Source organism: Bufo bufo, chromosome 11 (assembly GCF_905171765.1).
Source record: "Bufo bufo chromosome 11, aBufBuf1.1, whole genome shotgun sequence".
NCBI lineage: Eukaryota > Metazoa > Chordata > Amphibia > Anura > Bufonidae > Bufo > Bufo bufo.
The window spans coordinates 88990534-89013624 of record NC_053399.1 but is presented as its reverse complement, the minus strand read 5'-3'; the positions used below and the strand labels follow the sequence as shown (position 1 = coordinate 89013624).

The window sequence follows — 23091 nt, the reverse complement described above, 5'->3', positions numbered from 1 at the left end:
GACAACTTTACATGTTTTTAGGCAAATAGGGAACGTCTCAATTTTTTTTATCCTTCTCCTGCCTGTAACATCTTAAATGACATCAGTGGTTTAATGACATCATCAGTGCCCAAACCCAATGCTTTTGCACAGGAACACCTCGTTAAGACGTGTTAAAAGGGTTTTCCGAAATTTTAATACTGATGACCTACCCTCTGTATAAGTCATCAGTATCTGATCGGTGGGGGTCTGACACCCAGGACCCCCGCCGATCAGCTGTGAACCCCACGGCCTTCTTTTTGCTCACCAAGCACAGCTCCGTACACTGTATAGCGGCTGTGCTTAGTATCGCGATCAGAACGTGATGTCACTGGCCTAGGAAAAGCTGGAGAAGGCCGTGGTACTAATACAAGCGCTGCTGCCTTCTCAAACAGTTGATCGGCGTGGGTCCCGGTTGGCGGACCCCACTGATCAGATACTGATGACCTATCCTGAGGATAGGTCAGCAATATTAAAATGCCGGAAAATCCCTTTAATCTGATCCTTTCACTTCCCTTTCACACTATTGGACCACCAGTGACAGCCCAATCTGAACACTATGGGCGATCAGTTACTAGAAGAGTGTCAGGTAGCATGAAACTAAACACCATCTTAGGCAATGTACATACCACATTACATAGAACACAAAGGACAATATAAAATAATCTAGAATGTCAGGACACTCAAGACTCTTCTGTCTTACCTAGGGATAAGTTCCCATAGACCAGTAATGGCGGAAGACAAAAGTCAATGGGACAAGACACATAAGACAAGCGTGACTAGCCATGGAGTACCTACACAGGGTAACACGTCCGCAAAATAGATGTCTTATAATCCCATTGTGTAAAAACTATTTTTACTGTAAAAAGTAAAAGATAATTCCAAAAGCAGATAAACTGTACAGGGTCAGGTCCTGTACAGTAACTCTCACTTTTTAGGGCAATTCCAGGTACTGCTCGCATAGGGGGACCAGGGGGCTGTCACTGTTGTAGACTTCTGCTCCTGCAGTCATACTTCTTCTACTTGTCCCCTGCTTCTCCTTCGATTTGGTCTATTAACATGAAGAGGTAAACAGACAGAAAGGAGAATAGCTGCAGGATCAGACTACACAGGGTTTGTTGTCTGTTACCAGGGAGACGCATAGGTCTGCATGGCAACAGTAGACCGAACTGTAGGAAAAGTCATTGTAGATGTGCTGCAGCAATAACAAAATGGTTGCAAACATGCCCATAGGTTTTTAATGGTTTTAAGATCCAAGAGCCCGAGAGGAGAAGGAGGGAGGACCTGTTAGATTTTTTTTAAACCAAAGTGACACTGTGACTAAGTAATGACAAATGTGGCTACTGTAACATTCGCGATGTCAGCCAGAAGAGGTGAGGGCATTATGGTGCCCATATAGCAGTCATACGTTCATAAGCCCTCGTCATGGGTCACCCCTCCCTAAGGCCAGCCATGGAGATGCTATTGTAAAGTAAGCATATGTCATGTAGATTAAGGTCTGGTGAAGGAGACTCATCATTATGACTTAGCAGTTTTGTTTTTAATATTTAGGGATATGAAATTGCAAAGCAACAATTTCTTAGAGGAATAGAAGGTCAAAGCTAGCCAATGGCGGAAGTGTCCTCATGTGATATGCGCAGAGCAATTGCATATGAATATGTTTCTAAATCTAGGACATTCTTGATCCTCAATAACAAGGTTATATTGCTATTATGATAGGGTTGGCCATCACATTGTGATTGGTGGAGGTCCAACCCTGCCTGATCCTGAAAGAGAAGGGACAGAGGTTTTTTTCCTGGACTGTGGTGTTCTCTACCACCCATTGGGCAGAGAACTAAAACAAGTACTCCATCGGAGGATGGATGGAGTACTTGTCAGTCTAACAGAGAACATATTGGCATATCCTAGTGATATGCCATCACTTCCTATAATGTGAAACCTATATAAGGAACCACCCAATGTAGGGTAGAGGATCAGACTGGACTTTCTATCTGTGCTCTACCAGGTAGTGATGCTAGCAACCTATTAGGGTCTGGTCTTGCAGCTGTTTGTACCCTTCTCTTTTTTAAGTGGATGGATATCAATACATGAGGGTTAGCTGACTGATATGTCCAGATACCTTGAATTCTTCGGCAGCAGTTTTATTACATGGTATTAGACTTTGACTAGAAATGAGGTGTGTGGTGGCCCCACCAACTGAGGTAGATCACAAAGACCCATTCTACAGCACGATCTATGGTCTATTGAACCATGATGCTCCACCATGGCCAGCTTATGGACCTACTCCAGTATCTTGTCGTCCACCTTTCCCTTTGAGTGAAGGTGCTACTGGTCCAGATCCTGCATCCTGCATGTGTAGCCCTCCCCCATAAAGTACTTGTTGTGCAGTGGATCTTGGTACACATCCCCTCAGCCCATGACACAACGACTTCCTCTAATGAGAATAAACGGAACTGGCCGATACTGGACATACCTTCCGGGCTCTTTGTTTTCCTGGTTTCCAAGGCCATTTGCTTTTGTTTCTTTAACCCAGACAGCAACAGTGGGGTGTTCCCAACACTGGAACTGCAGTTTCTCCAGCAGATCCATGTAACTGACTCTCTTGTCTTGGTAGACCAGACACTATGGTGTTAAAGTCCTGGTAGACCACACACTATGGTGTTAATGTCCTGATAGACCACACACTATGGTGTTAATGTCCTGATAGACCACACACTATGGTGTTAATGTCCTGGTAGACCACACACTATGGTGTTAATGTCCTGGTAGACCACACACTATGGTGTTAATGTCCTGGTAGACCACACACTATGGTGTTAATGTCCTGGTAGACCACACACTATGGTGTTAACGTCCTGGTAGACCACACACTATGGTGTTAACGTCCTGGTAGACCACACACTATGGTGTTAATGTCCTGGTAGACCACACACTATGGTGTTAATGTCCTGGTAGACCACACACTATGGTGTTAATGTCCTGGTAGACCACACACTATGGTGTTAACGTCCTGGTAGACCACACACTATGGTGTTAACGTCCTGGTAGACCACACACTATGGTGTTAACGTCCTGGTAGACCACACACTATGGTGTTAACGTCCTGGTAGACCACACACTATGGTGTTAATGTCCTGGTAGACCACACACTATGGTGTAAATGACCTAGTAGACCACACACTATGGTGTAAATGACCTGGTAGACCACACACTATGGTGTTAATGTCCTGGTAGACCACACACTATGGTGTTAATGTCCTGGTAGACCACACACTATGGTGTAAATGTCCTAGTAGACCACACACTATGGTGTTAATGTCCTGGTAGACCACACACTATCGTGTTAATGTCCTGGTAGACCACACACTATGGTGTTAATGTCCTGGTAGACCACACACTATGGTGTTAATGTCATGGTAGACCACACACTATGGTGTTAATGTCCTGGTAGACCCCACACTATGGTGTTAATGTCCTGGTAGACCACACACTATGGTGTTAATGTCCTGGTAGACCACACACTATGGTGTAAATGTCCTAGTAGACCACACACTATGGTGTTAATGTCCTGGTAGACCCCACACTATGGTGTAAATGTCCTGGTAGACTACATGCTATAGTAGCACCAAGATCCAGTCTTCTAGAATGCGACACACAGAAAATGGGCTAAGGCGACACATTGGCTAAGGCGAGTCACCACTTAGGCTAATGATTTTTTTCAGCGGCCATTACAAGCCAATTCCTGTTTGTTGAGCTGAGAACAGGAAGTGAAGAGGAGCGGTGACAGGATGAACAGCAGATCAGTGAGGTAAGTAATGATTATTTTAATTAATTCTGACCCAGTTTGTAATTAAAAATTACTCCCCTGGAAAAACTCTTTAAGACACTCACAAATCTTGTCTATATAATAGAATACTAAGATGCTAAATACAAGTAAAATAAATTAGAACCCAAAAAAGGCAAAATTACAGCAATACATTAGGTAACCATTATCTTTGTAATCAAGGAATAATCTTGCTCTATCAAAGGGAGTCATAAAGTCCTTCAAGATTGCACTCATCAATGTAATGCTCATATGGGATACATGCCCAACAGAACTGGCGCAGGTCCCACCAGCACTGAAGACAATATACAGTGCAGCATCCCGGGGTCCTGCACTCAAACGAGTCTTCACTTCTCCTAGCTCCACAGACAATGCAGCGCCAAGGGAAAATGAGTCTTGTCCAGCGGCAGCATCTGATGAACCTCCCCAAAAAGGTCTTCTCCTGGCCAAGAATATATAAAATGCACAAGTCAACCATGTATAGGTCTCAAGATGGAGGGTGGAAATAGGGAAATAATGTAAGGAGTAGAGAGAGAGAGAGAGAGAGAGAGAGGAGGGAAAGAGGGCTACAAGGGGAAATTATCATGTGAATTGTGGTAGGCAAATCAGGCATTCGCTGTTTACACCGGCAGAGGAATGTAACAGCAAAATACTTTACTCAATCGTAGAGGCACAAGCTTGTTGGTTACAGTTATTGAGGCACAATTCTTAGCAGTTACAACTGCAGTTTAGGGTTACTACTAGGAGGCAGAAACATGATGGTTATAGTCGAGGTATGGATGCGTAATGGTTACAGTTGGCGGGAACAAGCTTAATTGTTACTACTACAAGGAGGCACAACGCTTTGTGGTTTCAATGGCACTAACTATATAATGGTGGGCACCATGATAGTAGCAGTCTATTTTTTTCGGCTGCAACGCAGGGGATGGTTCGGGTCCATCTCACACTGAGGTAGTGTCTCTCTACTGCACCAACAAATTGCAAGTGGTGGTACTGACTTTTTCAGGCCAGTCTCATCCCTGCACTACTCGGTGGGTGCCTCCTGTAGTCACAACTCAGCCTTCTCAATGGCAGCTTGCACTCTGCCTGGCTTATAGAATCTCTGGACTTTTCAGCCCTGAAGGTCTCCTCCTCTGACCTGCTCCACAACTTCCCTCCACATGGCACGCCGTTCCTCAAGGCATCAACAGCCCCTTATATCATAGCAGAGGTTACAGATAGAGGTTACCCGCCATCATCAGATAGACAGCAGGACAGTCATCATCCTCCTCACTACAACATATATATGGATGACTATATAAAAGGCACACTAATGGATAAAATGCTGTGATGGGCATAAATATAACTGCTATATGGACAAAAAAAATAATTTAAATTCTGCTTGATAATTCAAGGCGTTCAGCAGGAGTTGGGGTACGGGAGGTTCTGGGGTAAGGGTTGGGGTCACAGACAATATCAATATCTCACCCATATCTGCCTGCGTTTGGATTTTCCCATCACCTTCCAGCGGATTTTCTGAAAGTACAACCTCCTCTTCAACAGGAAACTGTTGTACAGGTAAAGCACCCGGCACTTCTCCCTCTGCCAGAACAAAGACACAGGGAGACATGTATGAAACGCGCCATAACAGCAACGCAATGGAAAAATGGCACCATGTTTGTAGAAGATGTGCGCCATGTTTTCATCTTGTTCTTGGTCGTGTATGACAGATTGGACAAAGTTGGATCAGAGGAGCGAAGCTAACGTGGTTATGGTCATGACAGGTTTAGGATGGACAAGCGCCATTTTTACCTACAGGTATAATAGCCATGAGGGGATGCAACACAGACTTCTACCATTTAGGAGCCTGTGCTGACCTCTATGGAGACGGTTTAGATTACAGTTGTATGGACTGCACATGGAAGCAGTAGCCATGGCGCCATCCATTACCAGGACTACCACTGTTGCCCGATTTGTATAGAATTATAATGACAATGTTCAACTCTTGATTTTTTTAGGGAAGATGCTTACCCCTGGTTTAGTTGTGTAGAGATTTTCCTTTCTCTATGGTCCTGTAAAGGTTTGTTACCACCCCTTTAAGACTTCTACATTGCCACTCATATGCCCCCCTTGGTTGTGTAATCCTGCACTGTAATCTAAACTGACTACTGTAACTGAATATGCTTGCAATGCTTCTTGTAACCACTAGAAGTCACTGTAGGGCCAATGCTGATAAAAATGGCTGTGTAACAGGAAGTGTTTCAGTGTGTGGCCTGGACCACACTGAGTGCTTGGGAGGTCTGTGCAGCTTAGGGCAGAGTCTGTTGTCCCAGTTTTACGTGATTTGTTGCCCTATAGGGTCATCCCTAGAGCACAGTCCTATCAAAGCCTACGGACATAACTTACTTTTGGGAAGAAGAATGAGGCGATCACTCTGCGGAGACGGTAGACATACACCTGGAGGAAGCATAGTGACAGGAGCCCGAAGGTTGGCATACAGGAATTCACATGGCCGGCAAAGCTCATGATGGCCGGGTTTGGAAGGCAGACTGTGGCAGAGGATAACCTGGATTAGTTTGTTCATTCTACATATATGTAACAATATATACACAATACTACACAATATATTTACTTTCATAAGAAACTCATGTATGGTGAAGTCATGAGATTTATGGTGAGATTACGTAATTAATGACTGTAGTTTTATTAGAAATGAGAAAGACTGCTCCCCTAAAATAATCCAACTTCTGAAGCCAACTACTGCAGCTCCTGTTCTGGGAAGAAGGGATGGGTCGTCTTGTGACAGCAGCCTTTTATGAGGTCAGATGTGGAGCGAGCCATATAACTGATGTGGACTGTCAGTGTACCCACCGCTTATCTGCACACCCCACTGTTTCCTTCAGTTGCATATAGTTGGCAGTCGAGGTACTCTGCATCCTACTTCACATGACTCTGGACTGTGTGACAGTGAACCTGGCATCAGGGACTGGTTAAGGACCAAGCACCAAGCTGAAGGTATGACACATTGAAGAGAGAGGAACCTGCAAGTAGTTACAGGCCATTGCCCATTTGCATCCTGTTGTAGGTTATTCACGTGGACACCCTGTAATTGTGACCTAAAGCAAGTCTGCTCACCTGGTAAATGCCAGAGAATTAACACTGTGTGTAGTGGAGTTAACCATAACAAGACCATGATATTGTGTGATAAACTAAGGCCCACAACTGTACACTAGATTACACAAAGCCTGTGAAGTGGAAAATTATAAGATTCCTTTTGCCTGCTACTGGACCCATCAAGGATAGCGCCTCAGCCAAGAAGTGCAACCACCAAGTATAATGCCTCTGTCAAAAAGTATAACCACCAAGCTTAGTGCCTCTGCCAAAAAGTGTAACCGCCAACCATAGTGCCTCTGCCAAGAGGTGTAACCACCAAGCTTAGTGCCTCTGCCAAGAGGTGTAACCACCAAGCTTAGTGCCTCTGCAAAGAGGTGTAACCACCAAGCTTAGTGCCTCTGCCAAGAGGTGTAACCGCCAAGCATAGTGCCTCGGCCAAAAAGTGTAACCACCAAGCTTAGTGCCTCTGCCAAGAGGTGTAACCACCAAGCTTAGTGCCTCTGCCAAAAAGTGTAACCGCCAAGCATAGTGCCTTTGCCAAAAAGTGTAACCACCAAGCTTAGTGCCTCTGCCAAAAAGTGTAACCACCAAGCTTAGTGCCTCTGCCAAGAAGTGTAACCCCCAAGCTTAGTGCCTCTGCCAAGTAGTGCAACCGCCAAGCATAGAGCCTCTGCCAGGAAGTGTAATCACCAAGCATAGTGCCTCTGCCAGAAAGCGCAAATGTCAAGCATAGTGCCTCTATCAGGAAGTGTAACCACTAAGCATTTTGCCTCCACCAGGAAGTTTAACCATCAAGCAAATCAAGTATAACTGCCATACATTGTGCCTCTGCAAAGAACTGTGGTGTTGTGATCTATAAGTCTGTACCCTCTTTGAGAGACTGTAACCACCACACTAATTGCCTCAATAGTGAGTAAACACCTGTTCATTTAGAACCACCTGAGTCAGTCATTGCACCATCCTTGTTTGGAGCCCTGAATTCAAGTCATAGGTCAAGGGTTAACCCGTAAGAACTGACCCCTTATACCCCTATTTTAGAGGACATTATCCAGACCTGTTTTTACTTACCTTTATTGTCGCCAAACTCTACAGTCCTGGATGAGGTGTTGAATGCGCCAACTGTATGCTGTAGAAGCCGGGCAAGAAGGGTGTCACCTGCCACTAATACTTGCAGCTTGTGGTCGACTATAGAGAGAGAGAAGAGATTCTACCACAGGCAGGGGTGTAGCTATTGGGGGTGCAGAGGTAGCAGTCGCTACTGGGCCCAGGAGCTTGAGGGGGCTCAAAGACCCTTCTGCCACATAAGATCCTGGCATTATAGAAAGTGCATACTGGTCAATTTACACCTCTGGCTGGAAGGAAGGGGTTAGGTTAAGAATTTGGCATGAGGGGGTGCCCTTTCAATGTTTGCCTCAGGCAGCAGGAAGGATATGTGCTCCCCTGCCCCTTGCCAACAAGCACTGAGGGACGGGGGCCCAAGCTGAACTCTTGCACCAGGGCCCATGAGCTTTTAGCTATGCCCCTGGCCACAGGTAATTAAGTTATAACCTGCAGCCTGTGTCACAAGCAACATCTACATCTAGTATCTGTGTGACGGTAGAATGTGGTAATATATCCATAGACCTTCAGTACAGACCAGGTGAAGACACCACAAAACATGGTCATCCATAAGTGATCTATAAACCCATCCACAGCCCTTCAGTGTAGACCATATCTTCCAGTGGAGTGCCTCTTGCTGAACAATTGTAGTACTTACAGGCGACAAAATAGGAGACATGGAAATGCTTTTGGATAATGTGGAGGATGTGGATAATAAGTTGGTCGATACCCATTGTCAAGATGAAGAGAATGAAGAAAGGAGCGCACTGCACTAATTCCATCATCTGTACAAGAGAAGAAACATCCAGTGACTGCCATGTTGACCACCACGTCCTCTCAGCAGTCACTCACTCCGCCTATGTCTCCATCTTACCCACTTACCATGGTCTTCATCTCACGATTTTGAACACAAAGATTGAAAGGAAACACAAAATCTGCCTTCTCCAGGTTTCGAAGGGGAAGTAAATACTTCTTTTTCTGTAATGAAAAGATTTTGGTCAGAGAGGTGAGGGGCATTTATTAAAAGTGGTATTAGGCCTCTTTCAGACGGGCGTTGCGGGAAAAGGTGCGGGTGCGTTGCGGGAACACGCGCGATTTTTCCGCGCGAGTGCAAAACATTGTAATGCGTTTTGCACTCGCGTGAGAAAAATCGCGCATGTTTGGTACCCAAACCCGAACTTCTTCACAGAAGTTCGGGCTTGGGATCGGTGTTCTGTAGATTGTATTATTTCCCCTTATAACATGGTTATCAGGGAAAATAATAGCATTCTGAATACAGAATGCATAGTACAATAGAGCTGGAGGGGTTAAAAAAAAATAAAACATTATTTAACTCAGCTTAGTCCACTTGATCGCGCTGCCCGGCATCTCCTTCTGTCTCCTTTGCTGAACAGGACCTGTGGTGACGTCACTCCGGTCATCACATGATCCATCACCATGGTGAAAGATCATGTGATGGATCATGTGATGACCGGAGTGACGTCACCACAGGTCCTGTTCAGCAAAGGAGACAGAAGGAGATGCCGGGCAGCGCGATCAAGTGGATTAAGGTGAGTTAAATAATGTTTTATTTTTTTTAACCCCTCCAGCGCTGTTTTACTTTGCATTCTGTATTCAGAATGCTATTATTTTCCCTTATAACCATGTTATAAGGGAAAATAATAATGATCGGGTCTTCATCCCGATGGTCTCCTAGCAACCGTGCGTGAAAATCGCACCGCATCCGCACTTGCTTGCGGATGCTTGCGATTTTCACGCAACCCCATTCACTTCTATGGGGCCTGCGTTGCGTGAAAAACGCAGAATATAGAGCATGCTGCGATTTTCACGCAACGCACAAGTGATGCGTGAAAATCAACGCTCATCTGAACAGCCCCATAGAAATGAATGGGTCGGTATTCAGTGCGGGTGCAATGCGTTCGCCTCACGCATCGCATCCGCGCGGAATACTCGCCCGTGTGAAAAGGGGCCCTAAACTAAACTTCAGGGACTAGTGCCCCTTTCACACTAGCGAGTTTTCTGCGCGGGTGCAATGCGTGACGTGAACGCATAGCAGCCGCACTGAATCCGGACCCATTCACTTCAATGAGTCTGAGTACATGAGCGTTTTTTTTTTCACGCATCAGTACTGCGTTGCGTGAAAAACGCATTGCATCCGCATGCAGGTGCGGATGCAATGCGTTTTTCACTGATGGTTGCTAAGAGATGTTGTTTGTAAACCTTCAGTATTTTTATCACGCGTGTGAAAAACGCATCAAAGCGCATTGCACCTGCGCGGAAAAAACTGAACGTAATCGCAGACAAAACTGACTGAATGGTGCGAGTTTCACTGAACCGGACCTAATCTGTATCGTTCGTGTGAAAGAGGGAATCCACCACCTTAGGCACCAGAGCTTGTCCTGCTCCTGCCAGTACCTGACTCTGGCCTGAATGGCTCTACAATGTACTTATCTCCATGAGACTCACCAGCTTTCTCCTGTGAGCGTCAATCTGCCGGAAGTGGGTGGTAACATAGAAGTTGTCGTAGAGGACACTGGTATTATATTTGATGGTGTAGTTAAAAGCTCTGTGAGGAAAAGAAGAGTTAAATGTAAATCTCTGACCAAACACATTGGACAGATGATGGCTCCTGACCTACCCATTGTAACGAACCAGCCGGTGTGTACCCACCGTGCCACTGACTGGCAATGCTCAGGAGGGGCGTAACTAAGCAACAGCAGGTCTTCACTAGCGCCTCTAGTGGTGAGGATAGACTTGAGAGCCACGGTCGTTGCCGTGGGGCAACTCCAGAGCGTAAACCGAGTCAGTGGCAGCTGGTCCAAGCAGACCAGAAGATACCAACAATGGTACCAGCAGAGTCAATGCAATGATTGAAAAAAAAACTGAAGGTTATTCCAATCCTTTAGGGATCGTAGAATCCCAAAAGGGGGTGAAAAGACGTGGGCGCCAACAGTGGTGGGAATGAGAGGAGTGAACATAACAAGTGGAGTAGAGATACGCAAGAGGAAAGCTGCTCGGCTTAGTGTTTGATGATATCAAAAACATTTAGAAGAAGTCAATAGGAGGTATGTGGAGAAGGGGATGTGCCTGTGTAGGGAGTACCTCCAGTGCACACGGATCCCTTCTATACACAAAACTAGGGGTGGGTGGTCAAGCGCCAATGCTCCTGTGCGATAGGGATGAAGGTGTATAGATGATGGTGGAACAAACCGTATCATATGTGGCTAGTACAGTGGCCACTACATATCCAGTGCATATGTACAAATATAGTGACAATGGTCATGAAAAATGGTGGTAACAGTGTATCACAAATGACATACAACATCTATAGCCACCCAGAATGATGGGAGATAGCCATTAACATATGGAAATGGTATAAATTTTGCCACCTAGATCAATACTAAAAAACAATATGAGTGACCATAAATACAAGATTCGTGTGTACTCACTTCGCTGTGACGTAGAGACCCCCCTGGCCAGGATAGCATGTAGAATGTCAGTGATGAATGGCAGCACATTTCAGGCAGAGCTGCATACGGATGGCGAAGGGCATACAGGCATGTGGGCATTCCCCCTTCGGGGAACACAGGAACCCTCTTCTGAAGGCGGACTTAAAACAAGCAGATACAGACATGGACAGAAACTAACATGAACAGAACAGGGACAGAAGCCAGAGACACAACAGGACAGACATGGGACAGGATACATCGGAAGCAGTTAAGCACTGCCAGGCTCTCAGACGCAGTTACGCACTGCCAGGCTAACAGGGAACAGACCAGGAACATAACAAAATACAGGCCAGGTACAGACAGAACAGGACATGGCATAAACAAGATACAGAATACAACAATGTAAACCTAGGCGGAACCATACAAACGGGCAGATGGTAAGACCCCCTTGGATCAGCAGCAAGGAGCTACACCTAGAATGGAACAAGACAAACTGATCCCAAGCCTCACAGCTCACAGGAACTTAAAGCTGCATAACGAGGCACCTGAGAAGCCCCACCCAGCCACAGAACAGCGGAGTTAACCCCAACAGAACCAGAGTCCAGAACAGACCAGAACAGACAGACTGCAGCACAGGCCATTGTCCCTGGCAACCGGCATACACTGAGACACCTGCAGCCAGTACGCCAGAGCACAACCAACCCGTGAAACCGCAGACAGACTGACACGGGGAGAGCAACATCCACAGGTGAGTTCACTGACCCCGCAGCCAGTACGCAGACCCAAGCAACCAGCCTTCACAGGAATTCAGCCTGCAGCCAGTACGCAAGGGGGCATGCAGCCAGCTCACACGGAAAACGTCACAGTGAACCCCACTGTGACACCCATGCACATGCATGCTTAGAGAGTGGAGTAAGGCTCTGCCAGACACTATCAGCCTGAGAGCAAAAGTATCAGGCAGTTGAAATCCACCAGCCCAATCCTTATTTTCTCCAACATCTGCCATTTGAGGAGTTGGAAGCCTCCATACACATTAGATGGATGGTCAGTTTCACCAAAATCGGCTGGCTTGGCCAACATTTATCTATTGTGTATGGCTGGCTTTAGAAAGGACATCAGACCGGATGTGCGTAGTGATCTGCCCAGGTCTGACCTCATGACAGTGAAGGACGATTCCCTTCAGAAGACATGGGTAAGGCATCCTGTTAGATGCACCATGTCCCTGCAATACAGCTGTAAAGCCTAGACATCTAGGGGTGCACAACACACCAAGAGAAGATTATTGTCTTCTCACAAATCTTGGTTGAACTAGAATTTTTCCGTCTGGACACCAACAAGACATGTCATGAAAAGTCAACTGTAGTGACCACTTACGAGGTAAAGAGGAAGATAAACATGCAGGACATGATGGTGTTGATGTACTTCATCCTCCTCAGCACCCACACCTGCTTCTGCCTCAAGGTTTCAATGACTTCTTCAGTAATGCTGAGCTGAGAGATGTTGACTCCGAATATGCTCTGCTCTTCTTTCTGTGTTCATGAGGGAAAGGAAAAGAATGTGACATGAGCAATGTGTATTGCCCTCTACTTCATGTGCGCCCAAGGCCGGCAGAGTCATCTCCGGCAATAGAGGAATACATATTTTGTCAGGATGTGACAGGGGCATCTTTAGAAAGCTAAACCCAAGCTTCATCGTGACATGCTGGTGGTTTGGCGGCCCTATATCTAGCGACAGTTTTGCTTTGACAGGTTATAGAGAAGATCCATTCCTGGCCATTATTTCATCTAATGATCATGATAGGCACTGACCCTCACAACTAAGGTGCTGGAGAAGCCTTTATTCAGATTGTACACTGTATTATTAATCCATTCGAAGACTTGACCGAAGTTGCCTTCTAGTGGGAGTCTGCTCTTGCACCACCTGTTGACCACTAGAAGAAAAACAATATCAGTGCATTATCAGTTACATGACAAGCTAGGCCAACCACTGTCACAATGTGACCTGTAGGACGGGGATCTGCCTAAAAAGAAGGATAAAAGTGAAGGCCTCATGTCTAACATTGGCCTCCAAAGAATTTGTGTGGTGCAGAGGAACCTTCTAAGAGCCTCAAAATCTTATTAATACTCACAGTACATGATGTTACAGACAAATGTGAACTTCATGGGTAGGCAAAGCAGACTGTTCAGGACGGGAAAGAAGATGTAACGCATGCACTCCTCATGCTTCATAGCGAACCAGTCCTTACATTTGTTGATGCCGAGTTCGACAACATCTGTCAGGCAAAAAGAGCAGCTTGTGGACATGAGTAGGACAGTAGCCCCTTAAGCCAAATCGCATCCCCCCCCCCCCCCCAATACACACTGCTGTACCAGAGTGCTTCTAGCCACCCAATATGACCACCTACCTCGCCTTCCGATAGTCCGACAGAATGACCTTCTCCACAGAGAGAAGAAGCCCAGCAGGCCTCATGTACTCACACTCACAACGCAGCATGGTCTTCAGCTCAAGCTTCTTCTGCGTAGACTTGATCTTCTGATTCTTCTGTGCCTCTTCCGCCTTCTTTCTGCTGTAGCCCTCGGTGCTCTGTACCTCATTCTCAATTTCTTTGAACAACGATACAACGTTACTGCTCCTATTTTTTAGCTCCTTGGCAGCTTCCTAGAGTTTAATGGATACAATTCAATGGGAGTCATCTAGACCACCATTTCCAGGGCTCATACTAGTGGTGGAAATGTCTTGTAATTAGATTTGTTGGGAGGTCTTTAAGTTCTTATTGGGAATTAGATATCACACAGTAGAGATTTTGCTTTGCTTAAAGGGGTATTCTAATCTTAGACAATCATGGCATATCCACAGGATGTGCTTTGAATGTCTGATAGATGTGGGTCCTACCTGTAAGACCTGAAATATATCTCCAGAATTGGGGAACATCACAGTGTTTCAAAGAAAGACTGTGGAGTCTGATTAGGCCCAAAAGGACCTTTAAGGAAACTAATACTATAAATGATGGGCGATAATTGGTGGTCATTTTACAGCTGGTGCTTTGGTGCCAAGGAGTTACTCCTATAGATGTGAAGTGATGTTTGCCTCTCTGCTCCAGTCCCAATGCTTCCCAGGTCACACTTACTACTGGTCTCCACTTCCTGGTCCCTGTTGAAACACAGAAAATGACCACTCAGAAAATCATTGGCTGCAGTGGTGACCCACCTCAATCAGTGATTAGCTGAGTGGTCTTTCCTGGAAGTAGAGACTACTGAGTATCTGGGAAGCATCGGAATAGGAGCAGTGGAGGATTGATGAGGTATCACTTCTTTTATTTTCTTTATGCCATTGTGACCATTTGTTTTAAACTACTGGTCGGACAAACCCTTTAAAGGGGTTGTCTCTTCTCAGACATTGGGGGCAAATTGTGCGGTGGGCCCACTGGGACTTTGCGGGCTACGTTCTAAGTATAGGTGTGGGACCCGCACCTATGAGACATTGGGGGCATATCCTAGTCATATGCCCCCCAATGTCTGAGTTGGGCCAACCATTTTAAGTTTTCCTCCATCCCAGAGCATAGAACTTCTCACTCACCACCAGGTCTTGGACGATCTTCTTCATGGGCTTTGTCATCTCCTTCCAGACCACTTTAGTGTGGTTTATCTGTAGGTCCACAGTGCAGCTCACAGATCTTGCAATTACTTCAACATTCTTCTGTATATTTGCAACTGGCCCTGCAAAAAAAAAAAAATCACTGTGTGGCCATGTCCCTAATCATATAATCTCATGAGTGGAAATCAATAGAGATGACATCTTTACCTGCATAGATTGAGGCAATCACACCGATGACTATGATCGTCCGGCCTTCTTTCCCCAGAAGGTTAGGAGCAAGAATAAGGGTGGAGCAGCGAAAGTAGGAAGAGGTCGCCCATCCAAAAGCAAATGTCCCTGAAGAAGGACACGGATAAAAAAAAAAGAGTATGAAGGAATAGACCTGAAGAATATAATGTCCTATATTTGTGCCCATCAACTCATACTTGCAAAGGGAGACCTCCCAGACTTCTGTGTGCCGGAGAAGCATTTCTGTACCTCCTGGAGATCAACAGTGTGTGGCAGAGGTGCCCAAACATACATTGAGAGGGCGTGGCTTGTTCTAAATGGGGTATGATTATGTGTAAAGGGGGTATGGTCACTCCCAGAATTGCACTGCTTTTGGACTAAAGCAGTCATGTGTCCCTACTCCTGGACAACCAGTAGCCATAAATGTGTAACCTCAAGTGTCTGGGCCCCAGTGTAAAATCTGCCCCAGGGCCCCCACCTACCCTTGATAGTACTAATATGTTCCCATGTGTCAGAAGGGCCGTTGGGGCTTCTAAGATACCAGGCCCAACACGTAGTTGTTAACTCTGCATCACGGTGGATTGGGAACGTAAAAAAAGCTAAACAAAAAGGTCCCAATGTTGTAAGTGGGTTCAAATTGACAGAAGGTGAGGCAACGCAAGTAGATGGGGCCAAATACAAGTTGGCAGGGTCAGTAATACCATAGTGCAGCACAGAATACCATCCCAAAAAAACAAATACCACAGTGCAGAACATAATACCTCCCCAGAAGCTGTCCCTCTGTGGTGGCCATCAATAGCTGCCACCTTCTGTCCTCTTCCAATTGTCTCTAATATGGATATAGAGAAGTGCGCTTAGGAGATGAGATGTTGGCCACAACACCACGCCTTCAGCATGCTACCTGGACTTGCCCTATAGTTCCCGCAGTATTATGTACCCGGGCAGCGGCAGTAAGGAGGGCTTTGGTGGCCCAATGCGAAAAATAGACGGGGCTCCCCTGCTCTGAAGGAGTCAAGATTACCAAAATTGCTGGGTTGTTAGAAATCAGTAACATGGAGGTGAGCTGGACATTTTCAGTGAGGTGCAGCACGGTACAATGGCCGGTTTATTTACCTGATAGCCCGTACATGATGTTGATCTTCTGCTCCTCATGCACATTCATCGGATGCACAAGCAAGAAGTATACACCTGCAGGCACATATATAGAGCAGACATCTTATTATAAGGAGATGATGAAAAGATGCCTTCTGCAGGTATGAGGCGTCCATGTCTAGTCTGCTCATCATCCATACACTCTCCTCCCATCACCTTCTCGGACATCTCATCATTACCAAGTCCTAGGATGGCTCCAAATGAGGCTCCTAGGAAGAACTTTGAGACCTTGAATTCTTCATTGTCGCTGTATAGAAAGTTGAAGCACATGTTGGGAAGAACGGAGGCACAGACCCGCTTCAGAGCTGGAAGACAGAAGGAACCGCCAGTCAGGGCTGAGGGCCATATACCCTGTGACCACCTCCGTCCACCAGTACAGGAGCATAATGATAAACTTGTTTGTCAAGGTGAGAGGGGTGTGACTTAAAGGGGCCTTCCAGAGTTTTCATATTAATGGCCTATCCTCAGGATAGGTCATCAGTATGAGATTAGTGGGGTACGACTCCCAGCACCCCCACTGATCAGCTGCTTGAGGAAGCCGCATCGCTCACCGCAGCTCCAGAGCTCACTTACATCAGCCAGGATTAGTGAATCCACCTCTTGCCACAGTTCCCAAGATAGAAGCTGATTATAACATGTAGGAATGAAGAGACGTGCGAGTCTGGTCTGGGGTCTGTATTACTTCAGGGGGTCTGGTTTGGGGTTTGTATTCATTTTGCAGGTCAGGTTTGAGGCCTGGTTTTATTTAGGCATATCTGGTCTGGAATCAGTTTTTTTAAAGGTCTGGTCTAGTGTCTGTATTTATTTAGGGGGTCTGGTCTAAAGAATGTATTCATCTATGTGGTCTGGGGTCTGTATTCTTTCAGGGTGCTTGTACTAGCCTTTATGGTCTGGGTATGCATTACTTAATGTGCTTTGGGTTCTTTTTTGGTTTAGGTGGTCTCTAGTCCATGTGGATCTGCATTACTTTAGAAGGGTTTGGTTTGGGGTCTGTAATTGCTTTAGAAGCGGCTGGTCTGGGGTCTGTATTACTTTAGGGTCTCTGGTCTGGAGTCTTTATTAGATTATATGGGCTGATCTATGGTCTGTATTTGGTTCAGGAGTCCGGTCTGTGGTCTGTATTACTTAAGGGCATCCGGTCTGGGGTCTTTATTTGGTTCAGGGGTCTGTATTTGGTTCTGGGGTCTGTATTTGGTTCAGAGGTTCGGTCTGTGGTCTTTATTACTTTAGGGTCTCTGGGCAGGAGTTTGTATTAGATTTTATGGGCTGGTGTAGGGTCTATATTTGGTTCAGAGGTCCGGTCTGGGGCCTGTATTACCATAGGGTCTGGGGGCCTATATTACTTTAGGGTCTCTGGGCTGGAGTCTGTATTAGATTATATGGGCTGGTCTGGAGTATGTATTTGGTTCAGGGGTCCGGTCTCTGGTCTGTATTACTTTAGGGTGTCTGGTCTGGGGGTCTGTATTTGGTTCAGAGGTCTGTATTTGGTTCAGAGGTTGGTCTGGGGTCTGTATTACTTTAGGGTGTCTGAGCTGGAGTCTGTATTAGATTATATGGGCTGGTCTGGGGTCCGTATTTGGTTTAGAGGTCCGGTCTGGGGTCTGTATTACTTTAGGGTCTCTGAGCAGGAGTCAGGAGTTTGTATTAGATTATATGGGCTGGTGTAGGGTCTATATTTGGTTCAGATGTCCGGTCTGGGGCCTGTATTACCATAGGGTCTGGGGGCCTATATTACTTTTGGATCTCTGGGCTGGAGTCTGTATTAGATTATATGGGCTGGTGTAGGGTCTGTATTTAGTTCAGAGGTCTGGTCTGGGGCCTGTATTACCTTAGGGTCTGGGGGCCTATATTACTTTTGGATCTCTGGGCTGGAGTCTGTATTAGATTATATGGGCTGGTGTAGGGTTTGTATTTGGTTTAGGGGGCCGGTATGGGGTCTGTATTACTGGAGTCTATATTAGATTATATGGGCTGGTGTAGGGTCTGTATTTGGTTCAGGGGTCTGGTCTGGGGTCTATATTACCATAGGGTCTAGGGTCTTTATTTAGTTCAGAGGTCCGGTCTGGGGGCCTATATTACTTTAGGGTCTCTGGGCTGGATGGAGTCTGTATTAGATTATATGGGCTGGTCTGGAGTATGTATTTGGTTCAGGGGGCCGGTCTCTGGTCTGTATTACTTTAGGATGTCTGGTTTGGGGTCTGTATTTGGTTCAGGGGTCTGTATTGTGTTCTGGGGTCTGTATTTGGTTCAGGGTTCCGGTCTCTGGTCTGTATTACTTTAGGGTGTCTGGTCTGGGGGTCTGTATTTGGTTCTGGGGTCTGTATTTGGTTCAGAGGTCCGTTCTCTAGTCTGTATTACTTTAGGATGTCTGGTCTGGGGGGTCTGTATTTGGTTCAGGGGTCCGGTCTGGGGTCTGTATTACTTTAGGGTGTCTGGTCTGGGGGGTCTGTATTTGGTTCAGGGGTCCGGTCTGGGGTCTGTATTACTTTAGGGTCTCTGAGCTTGAGTCTGTATTAGATTATAAATGCCTGGGAAGGCAATAAGACCTATCTTGACCCAGGTGAAATTTAATACTTCACTTTTATTATTATATATATTTAAAAAATAATAATAATAATAATAATAATTGCTGCCCATTTCCCCTGATGAAGCCAGAATACTGGTGAAACATGTCGGGGGGCAGTTGTAGTTTGCAGTTTTAGATTCAGTCTTCCACTCCATTGTGATCCAACTGTGTTCAGTCCGGCTGGACTACATCTCAATAGAGAGAACAATCAACCCGTTCAGTTCAAGCACCAGCTTATGGTGTGTACTATAGCTTGCAGGGCTATCTGTGGTCTGGCATTAAGCTGGCCTCACGTGTATAAGGGGGTCATTAGCATCCCATCTGACAGTGGGTTGATGTCGCCTGTTCCCCACTGCTTTACACTGCCATACTGACAACAATATTCCGTTGGCAACAGCCCTGCACTAAGTAACACGGCATTGCCCAGGGTCTGGGGTCTGTATTAGATTATATGGGCTGGTCTGGGGTCTGTATTAGATTATATGGGCTGGTCTGGGGTCTGTATTTGGTTCAGGGGGATGGTCCGGTTAATGGATCTCCCTTATGCCCCTTCAGGCCAGTGCTGTAGGTAGACGGTAGGTAGGTAGACGCTGCGCTTTACTTGTGCGTGGTCTTTTCTCTCTTGGCATGTTGTCCTCTCTTATGTCTTCTATATCCAGACAAGAGAAAATGGCGTCACGTCAGAGATTTCAGTCAGACCAGAGCCAGGATATACTGCGCTCTTCAGCCTTGCATCATCCGTCGTTATGTACCCATAGCAACCAATCACAGCATTGCTTTCATTTCTCTATAGCTTATGAAAGCTGAGCTCTGATTGGTTGCTGTGGATAACAAGGACAGTTTGGATAAATCTGCCCCATAGTTCATGTCCTAATGTCAGGGATGATGTCTCATGTGCTGCTGCTGCCACCAAAATAATGGCGCAATCATACCGCCTGGGCGTCATCGATGAGGGCGGCCATTTTACAACTGTTCATAGTAATGAATATTCATGAACTTGGGAAAAGCTCCACCCACTACTGCTGTAAATCCAGCACATGATCAGTACTGACAAATCAGCGCAACCCAGAGGGAGAAGCTTATCACTGCACCACAGAACAACCCAGAGGGAGGAGCTTATCACTGCACCACAGAACAACCCAGAGGGGCAGAGCTTATCACTGCACCACAGAACAACCCAGAGGGGCGGAGCTTATCACTGCACCACAGAGCAACCTAGAGGGAGGAGCTTATCACTGCACCACAGAACAACCCAGAGGGAGGAGCTTATCACTGCACCACAGAACAACCCAGAGGGGCGGAGCTTATCACTGCACCACAGAGCAACCTAGAGGGAGGAGCTTATCACTGCACCACAGAACAACCCAGAGGGAGGAGCTTATCACTGCACCACAGAGCAACCTAGAGGGAGGAGCTTATCACTGCACCACAGAGCAACCTAGAGGGAGGAGCTTATCACTGCATCACAGAACAACCCAGAGGGAGGAGCTTATCACTGCACCACAGAACAACCCAGAGGGGCGGAGCTTATCACTGCACCACAGAACAACCCAGAGGGAGGAGCTTATCACTGCACCACAGAACAACCCAGAGGGAGGAGCTTATCACTGCACCACAGAACAACCCAGAGGGGCGGAGCTTATCACTGCACCACAGAACAACCCCAGAGGGGCGGAGCTTATCACTGCACCACAGAGCAACCCAGAGGGAGGAGCTTATCACTGCACCACAGAACAACCCAGAGGGAGGAGCTTATCACTGCACCACAGAGCAACCTAGAGGGAGGAGCTTATCACTGCATCACAGAACAACCCAGAGGGAGGAGCTTATCACTGCACCACAGAACAACCCAGAGGGAGGAGCTTATCACTGCACCACAGAACAACCCAGAGGGAGGAGCTTATCATACAGGCATGCCATTTGTGTCTGTCAGACACCAAACGGACCCGGTCCTTTTGCAGTATGGGAAATAGCCAGCCCTCTAAGAGCTGTCTAAACTCCATACACGGTACGGACCTCTCAGCCCCCTAGTGGACAGGTCCGGAACAGCGCTAGTGTTTAGCTAGCTCACATTGATTTTGCTAAACTCCATACACGATGCGGACCTGGTCCTTACTAAGTATAGGGAATAGCCGACTCTATAGGAGCTGTCTATTCCCCATGCCTGGTACGGACCTCTCAGCCCCCTGGTGGTTAGGTACAGAACTATGATGGGATTTAGCAGATTCTAAGTGAATTGGCTAAACTCCATACTCCGTAAGGACCATCTTAACCCTTTGTGGTATGTGATCCATTACAATTAATTTTGCCAAATAAAGTTGAACAGATGAGTGGTAGAAAATCAGTTTTTTTTTTTTAATCCTTATAAGGCCTCCTGCAGAAGACCGGATGGTTTTGCGGTCAGTTTTAAACGGATCAGTTTTTACATTTTTTTTGTTTCAGTACTGTATCAGTTTCCGTTCCGTTTTTCCGTTTGGTTTCCGTTTTTTGAGGAACGGAAACGGAAACAAGGCATATACAGTAATTACATTCTAAAATTCGGCTGGGCATAACATTTTCAATAGACGGTTCCGCAAAAAATGGAACAAATACTGAAAACATACGGATGCATTCTGTATCCGTTCATTTTACAGCCCCATTGACTTGAATGGAGCCACCGGACATGATTTGCGGGCAATAATATGACCTGTTCTATCTTTGAACTGAAAAACGGAAACTAAATGCATACGGAGTACATTCCGTTTTTTTGCGGACCCATTGAAATGAATGGTTCCATATATGGAATTGAAAAAGCGTTCTGCCAAACGGAAACAAAAAACGTTTGTGTGCAGGAGGCCTAACTGTTTAATATCACCATCAAACATGAATCCGTATCATGGACGCCCTTCACCCCGAGTCCTGTGAGAACAGGGTCTGAGCTCAGATGATGCTGCAGAGGAGCCTCTAATCACGGAGAAATGTCCGCCGTCCAGTGTCCGAGAAAACTAACGTATCGGCTCAAATTTTCTATTCATCAAGAGTTATCTGTGAAATGTTCCCATCAAAGTATACATTCAGATTGCAGGACTCTGGCGGTAACCTGTGATTTCACCATCATCATGGTCAAAGGAAAGCTCAGCATGATCCCCATCAGATCTCCTTCAGGTGAGGTCCTCTTCAGACATGGAGTTTAGCCTGCTCACAGTGAACTGTCTATTTCCCATACACCAGACGGACCTTTTCTATGTGTTATATACAGAGAGGTTCTCCTGCTGGTGAGGTCCTCTTCAGGCATGGAGTTTAGCCTTCTAACAGTGAACTGTCTATTTCGCATACACCAGACGGACCTTTTCTATGTGTTATATACAGAGAGGTTCTCCTGCTGGTGAGGTCCTCTTCAGACATGGAGTTTAGCCTGCTCACAGTGAACTGTCTATTTCCCATACACCAGACGGACCTTTTCTATGTGTTATATACAGAGAGGTTCTCCTGCTGGTGAGGTCCTCTTCAGACATGGAGTTTAGCCTTCTAACAGTGAACTGTCTATTTCCCATACACCAGACGGACCTTTTCTATGTGTTATCTACAGAGAGGTTCTCCTGCTGGTGAGGTCCTCTTCAGACATGGAGTTTAGACTGCTCACAGTGTAATGTCTATTACCCATACACCAGACGGACCTTTTCTATGTGTTACCTACAGAGAGGTTCTCCTGCTGGTGAGGTCCTCTTCAGGCATGGAGTTTAGCCTTCTAACAGTGAACTGTCTATTTCGCATACACCAGGCGGACCTTTTATATGTGTTATATATAGAGAGGTCCTCCTGCTGGTGAGGTCCTCTTCAGGTATGGAGTTTAGCCTTCTAACAGTGAACTGTCTATTTCCCATACACCAGACGGACCTTTTCTATATGTTATATATAGAGAGGTTCTCCTGCTGGTGAGGTCCTCTTCAGACATGGAGTTTAGCCTTCTAACAGTGTAATGTCTATTTCCCATACACCAGACGGACCTTTTCTATGTGTTACCTACAGAGAGGTTCTCCTGCTGGTGAGGTCCTCTTCAGGCATGGAGTTTAGCCTGCTCACAGTGAACT

At 46.2% G+C, this 23091-nt stretch overlaps 1 protein-coding gene across 2 annotated transcripts; it reads right to left on the bottom strand.

The window, feature by feature from the left end:
* Nucleotides 1–3832: 3832 nt before the first annotated feature.
* DCST1 (DC-STAMP domain containing 1) lies at nt 3833–20643 on the bottom strand. 2 transcript variants are annotated; one of them, XM_040411963.1, is made up of 16 exons: nt 19623–20643; nt 16635–16760; nt 16417–16491; nt 15283–15411; nt 15058–15197; nt 13959–14139; nt 13610–13753; nt 13290–13411; nt 12856–13010; nt 10499–10598; nt 8915–9010; nt 8691–8817; nt 8003–8119; nt 6227–6369; nt 5309–5422; nt 3833–4283 (listed from the first exon to the last, which is right to left on the bottom strand). In XM_040411963.1, the coding sequence occupies exons 1-16, from the start codon at nt 19648–19650 to the stop codon at nt 4041–4043; spliced, it is 2040 nt and encodes a 679-aa protein (XP_040267897.1). In that variant the 5' UTR covers nt 19651–20643; the 3' UTR covers nt 3833–4040. The 2 variants fall into 2 exon arrangements, with proteins under 2 accessions (XP_040267897.1, XP_040267898.1); XM_040411964.1 differs by having other exon boundaries at nt 8763–8817.
* Nucleotides 20644–23091: the final 2448 nt, after the last annotated feature.

Coding starts and splice junctions, on each gene's coding strand:
- DCST1 (XM_040411963.1), bottom strand. CDS start 19,650: ATGCCAAGAGAGAAAAGACCACGCACAA. Junction 15,412..16,416: donor CATCATGTACGGGCTATCAG/GTAAATAAACCG, acceptor GTCCTTCTTCAG/GGACATTTGCTTTTGGATGG. Junction 14,140..15,057: donor AGATCGTCCAAGACCTGGTG/GTGAGTGAGAAG, acceptor ATTAAACTCTAG/GAAGCTGCCAAGGAGCTAAA.